We start from the raw sequence: 16491 nt of genomic DNA, 5'->3' as shown, positions 1-16491 counted from the left end.
TCGCGGACTGCCTTAGCTACTTAGTGGGGCCCTCTGCAATTCAGTGAGACCCTGTTTCAAAATAAAGGATAAAAAATTAGGCAGGGGGTATAGCTCGAAGGTCAAATGCCTCTGGGTTCCATCCAGAACCCATAAAAAAAATAAATTTATTTATTTATTTATTTATTAAATAAATAAATAAATAAAGTACTTGGGGATTACAGGTGTGCACACTAAAGTTTTTTTTTTTTTTTTTTTTTTTTTGGCCCTACTGGGGATGGAACCCAGGGGTATTTTAACTCCGAGCTACACCCCCACTCCTATTTTTTTATTCTTTATTTTGAAACAGGGTCTTAATGAGTTGCAGAGGACCTAAGTAGCTGATGCTGTCTGCGAACCACGATCCTCCTGTCTCAGCCTCCTAAATGCTGGGATTACAATGTGCACCACCATGCCTGTTTTTTTTTTTGTTTTTTTTTTTTTGTTTGTTTTTTGTACCGGGGGTGTAACCCAGGGGCTTTTCTACCTCCGGGTTATACTCCTGAGGCTGGCTTCGAACCTGTGTGATCCTCCTATCTCAGCCTCCCAAGAGCTGGGATTATAATGCAAAACTACACCTGGCACCCGGCTTTTTAAAGAATAGAGGTTTGCCAGGCATCATGGCATGCCTGTAATCCCAGTATTTGGGAGGCTGAGACAGGAAGTAGCAGATTGGAAACCAGCCTTAGAAAGTTAATGAAACATTGTTTTTTCCCCTTGCACTGGGGTTTGTTGGACCCCAGTTTCTTGTTGAACCCAAGAACATTCTACCTTTGAGCTACACCTTAGCCGTATTTTATTTTTTTAAAACGATTACACCAAGTTGCTGAGGGCATTGCTAAATTGCTGAGGCTGTCCTCAAACTTGCAATCCTCCTGTCTTAGCCTCACAAATACTGGGATTATAGGCGTATACCACCACTTTCAGCTCCTATTTTATTTTTTATTCAGAAACAAGGTCTTGTGAACTGGGTCCCTGTAGTTCTGGTACTTGAGAGACAGGAGAATCACAGGCTCAAGATTAGCCTAAGCAACCTAGCAAGACTCTGAGCAATCTAATGAGACCCTGTTTCAAAACAAAAAGTAAGCCAGGTGTGGTGGTGAGTTCTTGTAATCCCAGTAGTTGGGAAGCTGAGACAGGAGGACCACAGCTCGTGGACAGCCTCAACTACTTACTGAGACTCTATTTTAAAGTAAAGAATAAAGCCGGGCGTGGTGGTGTACGCTTGTAATCCCAGCATTTGGGAGGCTGAGATCGGAGGATCGCGGCACAAGAACGGCCTCAGCTACTTAGGGCCTCTACAACTCAGTGAGACCCGGTTTCAAAATAAAGAATAAAAAATAGGGCAAAGGGTTTAGGTTGGAGGTAGAATGCCCCTGGGTTCCATCCCCAGTACCGCAAATAAATAAATTAATTAATTTAATTAAATAGTGCTGGAGGTGTAGCTTGGAGATCGAATACCCCTGGATTAAATCCCCAGTACCACACTGGGAGTGTAGCTTGGAGGTAAAAATACCCCTGGGTTCAATCCTCAGTTACACACACACACACACACACACACACACACACTCACACAGTATAGGCTTTTTCCAGCCCTTCCTTTTATGTGTTGATCTAAATCCCTAGTCTTAGGCTGGGCGTGGTGGCACACACTTGTAATCCCAGCATTTGGGAGGCTGAGACAGGAGGATCACAGTTCGCAGACAGCCTCAGCTACTCAGTGAGGTCCTTTTCAACTCAGTGAGACCCTGTTTCAAAGTAAGGAATAAAAAGTAGGGCTGGGGGTGTCACTGGAAGGTAGAAAGCTCCTGGGTTCTATCCCCAGTACCATTAAAAAAAAAAACCCTAGTCCTTTGCTATATTAAAATACATATACATACATACATATATTATAGAAATAGTATTCTCTCAGGAGAACCAGCAGAGCTGGAACTCTTTTATTCGGGGAAGGGAGCCACAGCAAAAAAATTGACCCAGCTTTGGCTGAAGGAGAGTGTCAGAGACTAATCGGATGGCCAGTCAGGACTCACTTGCTCGTATTTTTAACTTGTTCCTCCCTGAGTTGGACAGTGGATTCTCAGACTAGCACTATGGGTTCTCCAAGTTATCAGGGTGCTATTGCTTTGCAGACAACTGGCAGAGAGCAGTTGGCTACCATGGAATCACCAGAGGAGCCTGGAGCATCCATGGATGAGAACTACTTTGTGAACTACACTTTCAAAGATCGGTCCCACTCAGGCCGAGTGGCTCAGGGCATCATGAAACTGTGTCTGGAGGAGGAGCTCTTTGCTGATGTCACCATTTCCGTGGAAGGCCGGGAGTTTCAGCTCCACCGGCTGGTCCTCTCAGCTCAGAGCTGCTTTTTCCGGTCCATGTTCACTTCCAACCTGAAGGAGGCCCACAACCGAGTGATTGTGCTGCAGGACGTCAGCGAGTCTGTTTTCCAGCTCCTGGTTGATTATATCTACCACGGAACTGTGAAACTTCGAGCTGATGAGCTGCAGGAAATTTATGAGGTGTCAGACATGTATCAGCTGACATCGCTCTTTGAGGAGTGTTCTCGGTTTTTGGCCCGCACAGTGCAAGTGGGAAACTGCCTTCAGGTGATGTGGCTGGCGGATCGGCACAGTGATCCTGAGCTCTACACTGCCGCCAAGCACTGTGCCAAGACCCACCTCGCCCAGCTGCAGAGCACAGAGGAATTTCTCCACTTGCCCCACCATCTACTCACTGACATCATCTCAGGTAAGTTGAGGGAGGGGTACATCATACCCAGCCACTTGGGTCTGGTGTTCAGGGTAGGTGTGTTCTAGTTCAGGAGAAAGGAACTCTCAAGCTTCCTGCTATTAGTTTACATTCTCATCCTTGGTAGGAATTTAGATTGAAGTTGAGTTTAGATTCAGTGTAGCTGCTGTCAAAGATGGAGTGCCTTACAGAAGCTGCAGCCTGGACAGTAAAGCAGCAGCACTTTCCCATAAAAGGTGGCGAGAAGCGAATCTCTCCTGTGATTAAGTGTTCTCAGCTGCCCTGTATTTTGCATGTGTTTATGGGACTCGTTTCCTGGTAAATTGTTGATGAGTCAAGAGATCTAAGATTAGAAACTTGGAATGATAGACCAACTTTGGACAATCCAATAAGGTATGACCATAATTTAGATGCAGCTCTTCATCCTAGTAGGTTTTTTCCATGGCAAATGAGAGCATATCAAGCTGTCCATTTAATTAATTAATTAATTTATTTATTTATTTATTTTGCGGTACTGGGAATAGAACCTGGGGGCATTCTGCCCCTGTGCCACACTCCCAGCCCTATTTTTTATTCCTTCTTTTTTTTTTTTTTGTGGGTCTGAGGATGGAACCCAGGGGTATTCAACCTTCACCCTACACCCCCTGCCTTAATTTTACTCTTTATTTTGAAGCCAGGTCTCACTGAGTTGCAGAGGGCCTAAGTAGCTCAGGCTCTTATGCCATCCATTTTAATTTTGTGTGTGTGTGTGTGGCTCTGGGGATGGAACCCAGGGGCATTCTACCTCCAAGCTACACCCCCTGCCCTATTTTTTTATTCTTTATTTTGAAACCGGGTCTCACTGAGTTGCAGAGGGCCTCACTAAGTAGCTGAGGCTGTCTGCGAACCGTGATCCTCCAGGTCTCAGCCTTCTGAATGCTGGGATTACAAGCGTGCACCACCACACCCGATTATCCATTTTAATTTTTAAAAGTAAGGCAGAGCCGGGTGTGGTGGCGCACGCTTGTAATCCCCGTGCTTGGGAGGCTGAGACAGGAGGATCACACAGGTTCAAAGCCAGCCTCATCTACTTAGTGAGGCTCTCAGCAACTTACTGAGACCCTGTTTCCAAATAAAAATATAAAATAGGTCTGGGAGTATACCCCAGAGGTAGATGGCCTCTGGGTTCCACCCCCAGTACCACCAATAAATAAATAAATAAATAAATAAATAAATAAATAAAAGTAAGGCAGAGCCGGGCGTGGTGGCGCACACTTGTAAACCCCGCGCTTGGGAGGCTGAGACAGGAGGATGGAGCAGGTTCGAAGCAAGTCTCGCTGGCTTAAGAAACCCTGTTTCCAAATAAAAAATATAAAATAGGTCTGGGAGTGTAGCCCAGAGGTAGAAGGGTTCCATCTCCAGTACTACAAAAATAAATAAATAAATAAATAAATAAATAAATAAGGCAGAAGCCGAGCAAGGTGGCGCATGCTTGTAATCCCAGCATTCGGGAGGCTGAGTCCAGAGGATCGCAGTTCGCGGACAGCCTCAGCTACATAGTGAGGCCTTCTGTAACTTAGTGAGACCCTGTTTCAAAATAAAGAATAGAAAACAGGGCAGGGAATGTAGCTCAGAGGTTGAATGCCCTTGGGTTTTGTCCCCAGACCCACAAAAAAAAAAAAAAGAAGAAGAAGAAAAAAAGGAAGGCAGAAAGCCAGGTGTGGTGGTACATGCTTGTAATCCCAGTACTTGGGAGGCTGAGACAGAAGGATTGCAGATTCATGGCCAGCTTCAGCTATTTAGTGAGGTACTCCACAATTTAGTGAGACCCTGTTTAAAGTAAAATAATAAAATAGGGCTGGGGGTGTGGCTCAGAGGTAGAATGCCCCTGGGTTCATTCCCCGGTACTGCAACGACAACAACAACAATAAAAAGTAAGGCAGGAGCTTAGCAGTAGAGCGCTTGGCCAACATACGAGGCCCTCGGTTCGCTCACCAGCACCACAAAAAAAAACAAGTGAATAAAAGCAAGGTTGGGCTAAGGCTGTAGCTCAGTGGTAGAACGCTTACCTAGATGAGTGAGGTCTTGGGTTTGATGACCAGCACCACACACACACACACACACGCACACGCACACGCAAGATGAAAGTGGTTCGTGTCTTTAAATCCCCCTGCTTTGAATTTTGCTTTGAGATTGTCATTGACCTGCTTTTTCTTTGGCTCTCTCAGATGGAGTTCCATGTTCCCAAAACCCAACAGAAGCAATAGAAGCCTGGATAAATTTTAATAAAGAGGAAAGAGAGGGTTTTGCAGAGTCTCTGAGGACTAGCTTGAAGGTAAGACAGATTTCTGAAGAACTGAGTCACCTGTGTTGGGCATGGTGGCACAGGATTGTAATCCCAGTACTTGGGAGGCTAAGACAGGAGGATCGCAGGTTCGAGGACAGCCTCAGCAAGTAGTTAGATTCTCATCAACCTAGCAAGACCCCTGTTTCAAAATAAAATAGGGCTGGAGATGGTGCCACATGCTTGTAATCCCAGCATTCAGAAGGCTGAGATAGGAGGATCACTGTTCAAGGACAGCCTCAGCTATTTAGTGAAGCCCTTTGCAACTCAGTGAGACACTGTTTCAAAGTAAAATAAGCTGGCCTGGTGGCCCACACTTGTAATCCCCGCACTTGGGAGGCTGAGACAGGAGGATCACGCAGGTTTGAAGCCAGCCTCAGCTACTTAGTGAGGCTATCAGCAACTTAGTGAGACCCTACTTCCAACTAAAGTATAAAATAGGTCTGGAAGTGTAGCCTGGACGTAGAAAAGCCCCTGGGTGCCACCCTCACCACAAAAAAATTTAAAAAAAATTTTTAATAAGAGCCAGGCGTGGTGGCTCACGCTTGTAATCCCCACGCTTGGGAGGCTGAGACAGTAGGATCACACGGGTTCGAAGCCAACCTCAGCCACTTAGGCTCTCGGCAACTTAGTGAGACCCTGTTTCCAAATAAAATATTTAAAAAAAAAGGGTCTGGGAATATAGCCTGGAGGTAGAAAGCCTCTGGGTTCCACCCCCAGTACCACCAAAAAAAATGTTTTTTAAATAAAATAAGCTGGACGTGATGGTGCACGCTTGTAATCCTAGCATTTGGGAGACTGAGACAGGAGGATCACAGTTCGTGGACATCCTCAGCTACTTAGTGAGACCCTTTGCAATTCAGTGAGAACCTGTTTTAAAATAAAGAATAAAAAAATAGGGCTGGGGATGTAGCTTGGAAATAGAATGCCCCTGAGTTCAGTTCTCAGTACCACAACAAATAAACAAACAAACAAATAAATAAGGTTGGGCCGGGTGTGGTGGCGCACGCTTGTAATCCCAGCATTGGGGAGGCTGAGACCGGAGGATTATGGTTCGCGGACAGCCTCGGTGTGAGGCCCTCTGCAACTCTGTGAGACCCGGTTTCAAAATAAAGAGTAAAAAATAGGGCAGGAGGTGTAGCTCTGAGGTCGAATGCCCCTGGGTTCCACCCCAAGACCCGCAAAATAAATAAATAAACAAATAAATAAATAAGGCTGGGGTGTCACTCAGAGGTAGAATGCCCATGGGTTCCATCCCCAAGCCACACACACAAAATAGAATTGGGTCACTATAAATCTCTATGCATTCCTCCCATCAACTGACCTGGCCTCTGATGGTGATTAAACAAATCATCTGTAATTTGAAGTTGATAAGGCCTGTGTTTGTGACCTCAGAAGCTACCAATCAATGATCTCAAAGCACCTTGCTATAGAGTAGCCATGCATGGTGGTACATACTGGTAATCCCAGTACACAAGAGGCTGAGACGAGAGGATTGCAGGTTCAGCATTTTTGCAAGGCTTTCAGCAACCTAGTGACGTTCTGTTTCAAAAAAATAAGAAAATGGCCGGGCGTGGTGGCACACGCTTGTAATCCCAGCACTTGGGAGGCAGAGACAGGAGAATCGCGCAGGTTCAAAACCAGCCGCACTGGCTTAAGAGGCCCTGTTTCCAAATAAAAATAGGTCTGGGAGTGTAGCCTGGAGGTAGAAGGGTTCCATCCCCAGTACCACCACCAAAAAACAAAAAAGAAGAAGAAAATAGCTGGGGAGTGGTAGTGCATGCTTGTAATACTCCCAATACTTGGGAGGCTGAGGCTGACACAGGAGGATCGCAGGTTTGCGGCCAGCTTCGGCTACTTAGGCTCTCTGCAACTTAATGAGACCCTGTTTCAAAGAATAAAAAATAGGCTGGGCCTGTAGATCAGAGGCAGAATGCCCTGGGTTCCAACCCCAACACTGCAAAATAAGTAAATAAAATTAAAAAGGGCTAGAATATAACTCAGGTAGAATGCCCTGGATTCAGTCTCCAGTACCAAAAAAAAGCTAGAGTTCAACAGATTCTCTGCCCCAGTGTAAAATGCCTAAGAGATTAGGAGAGTCAGTAAGTGGAGGGAGGGAGGTTGGAGCAAGATACAAGGGTGAGGCTCCGGACCTAAAAGACATGTGTCTGGGCTGAGCCTCCACTAAGACCTGACAGGCCATCCACGATCTTACTTTTGCCAACAGGAAATTGGGGAGAATGTGCATATTTACCTTATTGGAAAAGAGTCATCTCGTACCCACTCGCTGGCTGTATCCTTGCACTGTGCAGAAGACGACTCCATCAGTGTAAGTGGCCAGAACAGCCTGTGCCACCAGATCACTGCAGCCTGCAAGCATGGCGGAGACCTGTACGTGGTGGGAGGGTCCATCCCACGACGCATGTGGAAGTGCAACAACGCCACTGTCGACTGGGAGTGGTGCGCACCTCTGCCCCGGGACCGGCTCCAGCACACCCTAGTGTCTGTGCCCGGGAAAGATGCCATCTATTCACTAGGTGGCAAGACGCTGCAGGATACCCTCTCCAATGCAGTCATCTATTATCGGGTAGGTGATAACGTGTGGACAGAGACAACGCAGCTAGAGGTTGCTGTGTCGGGGGCCGCTGGTGCCAACCTCAATGGAATCATCTACTTACTAGGGGGCGAGGAGAATGACCTGGACTTCTTTACCAAACCTTCCCGGCTTATCCAGTGCTTTGATACAGAGACAGACAAGTGCCACGTGAAGCCCTACGTGCTCCCCTTTGCGGGCCGCATGCACGCGGCTGTTCACAAGGATCTGGTGTTCATCGTGGCTGAAGGGGACTCCCTGGTGTGCTACAATCCCCTGCTAGACAGCTTCACCCGGCTTTGCCTTCCAGAGGCCTGGAGCTCTGCCCCGTCCCTCTGGAAAATTGCCAGCTGTAACGGGAGCATCTATGTCTTCCGGGACCGATATAAGAAGGGGGATGCCAACACCTACAAGCTCGACCCTGCCACTTCAGCTGTAACTGTCACCAGAGGCATTAAGGTGCTGCTTACCAATTTACAGTTTGTGTTGGCTTAAGGTGGTGACAGGGAGAGCAGCCGCCTCCTTCACCCTCCCCTTTTCCAGCACCTCCCTGGCCAAACTTCAAGTCTCCCAATTCAGAGTAATGTGTTATTTTGGGCAGCACTTCATCCCTTCCCTTAACCCACAAGAGTGTTGTGTGGGGCTTTTTACTGTCGCTGCGCAGCTGGCTACTTGAACTGAGGTGCCAGGCTGCTTTCCGCCATCCCGTGACCCTCGGCCTCCCTACAGATCGCTTGAGCGAGCCTTCCCTCTTTCTGGGCACTATAAAGTAGGACCCTTGATCCCAGGGAAGATGCCCATCTCTGCTTTTTCTACGGCCTGTGAGTGGCTAGTTGGTCATTTTTCCACAAAGAATTAGGTGTTAAGAGTTTTCCTTCAGGCTTTGGTTGGGAGAATGGACTTAGCTGAAGGTTTACTTTACCAGATGAGTCAACTCTAGAATTCAGATGCTCCTTCTATTGTTTTCCCATTTTCTGTCAGGAAAAGTAACTTTGGTTTTATTTTTGGCTTACTCCAAGGGGTAATCCAGAAAGTAGAAAGGATTATTTCTGTTTAGTAGCAGAAACTTTCTCAAATTCAAACACACAACATCTCTGCTCCTTTAAAAATTCTAAGCTAAAACAAGAGCAAGGAACTGTTGATACAAATAAAAGTTTTTGAAGAGATGTGTGCATCTGTGTTAAATTCTGCAGGGGTGATGTCCTAAGTGGGACTAATCACATACCCATGCAGTCTATCAGCAATCCTGCCTACATCCTGTATGTCTTACCTTTTGTGTGTGTGGTAATGGGGATTAAACTTATGGGCATTATACCTCCAAGCTACACACCGAGCCCTATTTTATTTTTGTTTTAAAACAGGGTCTTTCTAGGTTGATAGTCTTACTCCTTACTGAGGATGGCTTTGAACCTACGATCCTTTTTTTTTTTTGGTGGTACTGGGGTTCCTGGAAGCCCTTCTACCTCCGGGCTACACACCCAAGACCTATTTTAACATTTTTATTTAAAAACAGGGTCTCTTAAGCCAGCACGCGCGACTGGCTTCGAATTTACGCGATCCTCCTGTCTCTGCCTCCGAAGCGCGGGGATTACAAGCATGTGCCACCACGCCCAGCGGACCTACGATCCTTTTGTCTCAGCCTTCCAAGTACTGGGATTACAAACCTGTGCCACCACGCCCAGCTTCCATATGTCCTTTTATTATATTCAGACCACTTCTCCAAAAGTGTAAAGGGAGGGCTACAGGGCCAGTTAAATTGGGATTCTGACAGTAGCAAAGAGCATTTCTCCCTTTTCTACTGTTAATTGTCCTGCATTGTGATACTAAATTATTAGGCATAATATTGGGTACACAGTAGATTTTTGTTGGAATATTTCTTTGATCCTATTTCAAGAAAATAAGATTTAGGCATACTAAATCTCTTCCTCTTCAGCGATACAATAGTGTTATTTCAGGAAAATGAAACAAGACAAAGCAAGCCAAATTATCCACTATTTATCACATCTCTTGTTTGTTCAAGTGTAGGCTTAAGCCCCTTTGGTCCTGGAAATGTTTTTTATTCTGTATCAAGCAGGGTTGTCCTGAGATCTTTCCAGTCCATATACTTCATGTGTTTGATGTGTTACAACTGCAATTCTTTGGTTCCCCTGCAGAGATCTCCTTGTGGAACTCTTTGAGAACTTCCAACTGGCTGGGTCTGATGTAGATGTGGGATCGAATCTTGGTGATGGCTTTTATTGCTTCCTCTGGGGTCCAGTTGTGCAACTAAAGTACAGGGTTGGGAAATGAGCGGAGAAAGAAGTGGTAAGATGCTTTTAGCCTGTTGGATGTGGAGGCCCATCCCTATAGTCCCAGCATATGGGAGGCTGGAATGGGATGGCAGGTATGCAAACACTCTCAGCAACTGAGCCCTTCAGCAATTTCATAAGAACCTGTTTCAAAACAAAAAGCCAGGTGTGGTGGCACACACCTGTAATCGCAGTACTTAGGACTTTGAGACAGGAGGATCACAGGTTTGAGGACAGCCCAGGGGCATTCTACCCCTGAGCTCCACCCCCCCAGCCCTATTTTTTATTTTGAAACAGGGTCTCACTGAGTTGCAAAGAGCCTCACTAAGTAGCTGAGGCTTTCTGCGAACCTGGATCCTCCTATCTCAGACTCCCAAATGCTGGGATTACAAGCATGCGCCACCATGCCTGGCTTCAGAATTTCTTTCTTTCTTTCTTTCTTTTTTGGTACTGGGGGTGGAACCCAGGGGCTTTCTACCTCTGGGCTATACTCCCAGACCTATTTATATTTTATTTGGAAACAGGGTCTCACTAAGTTGCCGAGAGCCTTACTGAGGCTGGCTTTGAACCTGTTAGTCCTCCTGTCTCAGCCTCCCAAGCGCGGGGATTATAAGTGTGTGCCACCACACCCGGCAAAAGACCTTTTTTATTTATTTATTTATTTATTATTTTATTTTTTGGTGGTACTGGGGGTGTAACCCAGAGGTCTTCTACCTCTGGGCTATACTCCCAGCCCTATTTTATATTTTATTTGGAAACAAATAATTATTTGTTTCTCACTGAGTTGCTGAGAGCCTCGCTAAGTAGTTGAGGCTGGCTTCGAACCTGCAGGATCCTCCTGTCTCAGCCTCCCAAGCATGGGGGTTACAAGCGTGCACCACCAAGCCCGGCTCTGACCTTTTTTTTTTTTAAACAGTATTGGAGATTGCCGGGCGTGGTGTCACAAACCTGTAATCTCTGTACTTGGGAGGCTGGGACCAGAGGATCACAGGTTCAAGACCAGCCTCAGCATTGTTGTGAGACTCAGCAACAAAAAGGACTCGGTATGTAGCCAGAAGCAGAATGTTCTTGGGTTCAATCCCCAGTACCACACACACAAGGGCTGGGGATATAGCTCAACAGTAGAGCAGCTGAGTTCAACCCCAGTACTGCAAAATAAGAAACAACTATTCTAGTCAGGCCTGGTGGTGCACACTTTAATCCCAGGACTTGGGAGGCTGAGGCAGGAGGGTCCAGGTTCAAGGTCAGCCTCAGCAACTTAGTGAGACCCTGTTTCAAAATAAAAAGAATAAAGCCGGGCGTGGTGGCGTATATAGGATAGTGCAAGTTCGAAGCCAGCCTCAGCTGGTTTAAGAGACCCTGTCTCCAAATAAAATATAAAATAGGTCTGGGAGTGTAGCCCAGAGGTAGAGGGCCCCTGGGTTCCATCCCCAGTACCACCAAATGAAAAATAAATAAATAAATAAAAAGAATAAAAAATATGGATGGGGTGTGGCTCAGAGGTAGAATGACCCTAGGTTCAATCCCAAGTACCAAAAAAAAGACACAAAAAAAAAAAAAAAAAAAAAAAAAAAAAAAAAATTCCGGGTCATGGATTATAAATGGAGAATACTGAGCCGGGTGTGGTGGTGCACACTTGTAATCCCTGTGCTTGGGAGGCTGAGACAGGATCGCACAGGTTCGAAGCCAGCCTCAACTACTTAGTGAGGGTCTCAGCAATTTAGTGAGACTGTTTAAAATAGGTTTGGGAGTATACCCTGGAGGTAGAAAGCTTCTGGGCTCCACTCCCAGTACCACCAAAAAAAAAAAAAAAAAAAAAAAAAAAAAAGGTCTGGGAGTATAGCTCAGAGGTAGAAAGCCTCTGGGTTCCATCCCCAGTACCACAAAAGAGGATTCTTTCACTGCTTTGCATAACAGTCCCATAAAACCACACCAATTATTGTTCTCCCAAACTCTGGGAGAAAAGGTCCAGCAAGTAAATCTGAGTTCTTAAATTCAAGACTGCGGAGGCCTACTCAAGGTCCTCTCTGAGGTGAGATTTTGGTTGTAAGAATTTCTAGGATGGGCTGGGGGGTGTAGCTCAGGACCCCGTGTAGTTAGCATGAGCACAGCGCTGGGTTCAATCTCTAGTACCACCAAAAATAATAATTTTAAGGAAAGAGTATATAGTCGATGTTTTTATGTGAAATTTAACTAGGAAGCCAGGTGTGGTGGCACACACTTGTAATCCCAGTACTTGGGAGGCTGAAATAGGAACACAGCTTTGAATCCAGCCTCAGCAACTTAGGCCCTCCGCAACTTAGGGAAACCCTGTTTAATTTTATTTTTTATTTTTTCGTGGTACTGGGGGTGGAACCCAGGCAGCCTTCTACCTCTGAGCTATACTCCCAGGCCTATTTTATGTTTTATTTGGAAACAGAGTCTCATTAAATTGTTGAGAACCTCACTAGCTGAAGCTGGCTTCGAACCTGTGCGATCCTCCTGTCTCAGCCTCCCAAGCGCAGGGATTACAAGCATGTGCCACCACGCCCGGCTAGGGAAACCCTGTTTCAAAATAAAAAATAAAATAGGAGCCAGGCGTGGATGCGCATGCTAGTAATCCCAGCATTCGGGAGGCTGAGACAGGAGGATCACGGTTCGTGGACAGCCTCAACTACTACTTAGTGAGACCCTTTGCAATTCAGTGAGACCCTGTTTGAAAATAAAGAATAAAAAACAGGGCTGGGGGTGTTGCTCGGAGGTAGAATGCCCCTGGGTTCCATCCCCACTACCGCAAAACAAACAAAAAATAAAATAAGCCGGGCATGGTGGAGCACCCTTGTAATCCCCACGCTTGGGAGGCGGAGACAGGAGGATCGCGCAGGTTCGAAGCCAGCCGCGCTCAAGAGACCCTGTTTCCAAATAAAAATATAAAATAGGTCTGGGAGTGTAGCCTGGAGGTAGAAGGGCTTCCAGGAACCCCGGTATCACCAAAAAAGAGACCCTGTTTCCAAATAAAAATATAAAATAGGTCTGGGAGTGTAGCCTGGAGGTAGAAGGGCTTCCAGGAACCCCAGTACCACCAAAAAAAAAAAAAAATTTTTTTTAAATAATAATAAAAATAAAACAGGGGTGGAGGTGTAGCTCAGAGGTAGAATGCCGCTGGGCTCAATCTCTAGTACACAAAACTTGTGGCCTAAGGATGCTTATTGTTTTAAATCTCAGTAGGACCAATTATATACACCTTTCTTTTTTTAATTTTTGCGGTACTGGGGATTGTAACTCCGAGCTATACACCCAGGTCTACTTTTCAGTCTTTTTATTTCTGAAACAGGGTCTCCCTGAGTTGTGAAGGGCCTCCCTAAGTAGCTAGGACTGTCCGTGAACTGCGATCCTCTCTTACAGTCTCAGCCTCCCAAATGCTGGGAACAGAAGGGTGCGCCACCACGCCCGGCTCTGGCTCAGCCCTTTATCTTCCTTCTTTCCTTCCTTCCGGGGATGGAACCCAGGGGCATTCGACCTCCAAGGTACACCCCTTGCCCTATTTTTTATTCTTTATTTTGAGACAGGGTCTCACTAAATAGCTATAAATGAAACTAGTCCAGAAATACCATTCCTACCTGAATCAGATACGCTGCGACCATAGTGGCACTTCTGGAGCGCCCGGCTTTACAATGCACGTAGACAGACTGGCCCAGGGACTGGTACTTGAGAGCAAACTGGACTCCTCGGTGGAGGTTGGCCAAGGTGGGGATCCCGGTCATGTCGACTGTGCTGAGACGCAGCTGCTCAACTCCTACTTTTTTCCATTCCTGGAGCCAGGTCCACCAGCAAAAAAAAAAAAAAAAAAAAAAAAAAGAATGAAAGCTAATGTGGTGGGCATAAAGGGGGGATGCAGGGGAGGAGAGCAACAAAGCAACACGAGGTTTCAGGTCTTACTACACTGCAAATATACTGCTTCCTATTTTCTTTTCTTTTTTTGGTGGTACTGGGGATGGAACCCAGCGACCTTCTACCTCCAGGCTACACTCCCAGACTTATTTTATATTTTATTTGGAAACAGGGTCTCTTAAACCAGGTGAGGCTGGCTTCGAACCTGCGCGATCCTCCTGCCTCAGCCTCCCAAGCGCAGGGATTACAAGCGTGCGCCACCACGCCCGGCTATTCTGCTTCCTATTTTCTAAAACAACACTCAGAGTTGCCTTTAAAATGGGTGACCTAAAGCCGGGCGTAATCCCAGCATTCGGGAGGCTGAGACCGGAGGATCGTGGTTCATGGACAGCCTCAGCTACTTAGTGAGGCCTTCTGCAACTCAGTGAGACCCAGTTTCAAAATAAAGAATAAAAAATAGGGCAGGGAGTGTAGCTTGGAGGTCGAATGCCCCTGGGTTCCATCCCCAGACCCATAGAAATAAAATAAAAATAAAACAAAATAAAATAAAATGGGTGACCTAGCAGGGCATGGTGGTGCATCCTTGCAATCCCAGTACTTGGGAGGCTGAGACAGGAGGATCAGAGGTTCACAGCCAACCTCAACTGCAACTTAGAACCTGTTTTAAAATAAAGAACAAAATACAGGGCTGGGGCTAGGGGTGTAGCTTGGAGGTAAAATGTTCCTGAGTTCTATCTCCAGTACTGGGGAAAAAAAATCAGGATATAGATGACTTCTGTCAAACTGGGTGTCTTGCTGGTGGTATGTGTGTGTGTTACTGGGGATGGAACCCAGGGGGCATTCTACCTCTGAGCTACACCCCTACTCCTATTCTTTTATTCTTTATTTGGAAACAGGGTTTCACTAAGTTGTGGAGGGCCAGCCGGGCATGGTGGCGTACAGTTGTAATCTCAGTATTTGGGAGGCTGAGACAGGAGGATCGCAGCTCAATGACAGCCTCAGTTACTACTTAGTGAGGCCCCTTTGCAACTCTGTGAAACCCTATTTCAAAATAAGGAATAAAAAATAGGGATCAGGGTATAGCTTGGAGGCAGAATACCCTGGGTTCCAACCCCAGTACTGCAAAAATAAATAAATAAAGGCTGGGTGTGGTGGCGCACACTAGTAATCCCAGTGCTTGGAAGGCCGAGACAGGAGGATGGCAGAGGTTCAAAGCCAGCCTCAGGTACTTAGTGAGGCTCTCAACAACTTAGTGAGGCCCTGTTTCCAAATAAAGTATAAAAAAGGTCTGGGAGTATAGCCCAGAGGTAGAAATGCCCCTGGGTTCCACCCTCAGCAACACACACACACATACACACACAAATAGAAATAAATAAAAATAAATAAAAAAATAGGGCTTGGGTGTAGCTCGGAGGTAAATACTCCTGGGTTCAATCCTCAGTTCCACCAAGAAAAAAAAAAAAGGTAACCCATGACTGCAAATATATATAAAGTTTTGTGCATCAAAGAGTAATCATACTTTGTCCACTTTTTTTTCCTATGATACTGGAGATTGAACCCAGGGGCATTCTGCCTCCAAGCTACACACCCAGACCTTTTATTTTTATTTATTTGTATTTTACTCGGTACCGGGGATTGAACCCAGGGGCATTCTGCCTCTGAGCTACACCAGATTAATTTTTTCAAGTCGCGGAGGGCCTCACTAAGTAGCTGAGGCTGGCCACAAACCCCTATCATCCTCCTGCCTCAGCCTCCCAAGTACCGGGATTACAGGTGTGCGCCACCACGCCGTGTGTGTTCATCAATGTGTGTGCACATCTGCGTGTCTGTGTAGGCACAGGCACCTACAGGTCTTTTCCTTGGCCCCGGGGGTCTCGGCCGGCCCCCCCCCCGCCCCCCGCACGCCCGGCCCGCTCACCCTGGAGGAGTTGCACAGGAAGCGCGTCTCGTAGGGCTCGTTCATGGTGATCACCCCGCGCACGTTCTCGTCCTGCACCAGCTGCGAGGCAAAGAGGGGGCTCAGCGCGGGCGGCGGCGGCGGGCCCCCCCCCGCGGCTCACCTGGCCCGTCATGGCGCGCAGCGGCAGCGCGCCCAGCAGCACCGTGCCGTCGATGCGGTGGTACCACTCGCGGCGCGCCGGGCCCGGCACCTTCCCGCGGACCACGGTGTACAGCAGCGTCGGGTAGAACAGCACCCGGGCCAGGCCGGCCTCCAGCCACTCGGCCGCCGCCATGCCGCCCGCCCGCGCGGGAGAGCCGCCCGGCCCGCGCTCGCGCCCCGCGGCCGGGGGGAGGGGCGGCGGGAGGAGCAGGTGGAGGAGCCCCGGAGGAGAGGGCGGAAGGGGAGCGGGGCAGGCGGCCGGCGGCCCGAGGAGGAGCGGGGGAAGGGAGCCCAGGAGCGGGCGGAGGAGCGGCGGGAGGAGCCCGAGGAGGAGCGGGCCGAGGAGGAGCAGAGGGAGGAGCCCGAGGAGGAGCGGGGGAAGGGAGCCCAGGAGGAGCAGTTGGAGGAGCCCCGGAGGGCCGAGCGGAAGGGGAGCGGGGCAGGCCGCCGGGCGGCCGAGGAGGAGCGGGTGTTGGGGGAGGAGCCCAGGAGCGGACGGAGGAGCGGAGGGAGGAGTCCAGGAGACGCAGGGGAAAGAGCGGAAGGGGAGGAG

At 47.7% G+C, this 16491-nt stretch overlaps 2 protein-coding genes across 2 annotated transcripts; one reads left to right on the top strand and one right to left on the bottom strand.

Moving 5' to 3' along the window:
- Positions 1–2143: 2143 nt before the first annotated feature.
- On the top strand, positions 2144–8174 carry KBTBD4 (kelch repeat and BTB domain containing 4; the record flags this gene model as incomplete). The annotated part of the gene is made up of 3 exons (XM_080719749.1): positions 2144–2763; positions 4971–5077; positions 7314–8174. Exons 1-3 carry the CDS (start codon positions 2175–2177, stop codon positions 8172–8174), a joined length of 1557 nt encoding a protein of 518 aa, XP_080575875.1. The 5' UTR covers positions 2144–2174.
- A 1611-nt stretch (positions 8175–9785) lies between these two features.
- On the bottom strand, positions 9786–16071 carry PTPMT1 (protein tyrosine phosphatase mitochondrial 1; the record flags this gene model as incomplete). Its single annotated transcript, XM_080690764.1, has 4 exons — positions 9786–9944; positions 13567–13758; positions 15756–15836; positions 15898–16071. 4 exons carry the CDS (start codon positions 16069–16071, stop codon positions 9786–9788), a joined length of 606 nt encoding a protein of 201 aa, XP_080546890.1.
- Between the last annotated feature and the right edge of the window lie 420 nt (positions 16072–16491).

The sequence above is a fragment of the Muscardinus avellanarius genome, assembly GCF_963383645.1.
Source record: "Muscardinus avellanarius genome assembly, chromosome: 1".
Classification (NCBI taxonomy): Eukaryota; Metazoa; Chordata; class Mammalia; order Rodentia; family Gliridae; genus Muscardinus; species Muscardinus avellanarius.
Note: the sequence above shows the minus strand (reverse complement) of the source record. Positions and strands in the feature narration are given on the sequence as shown.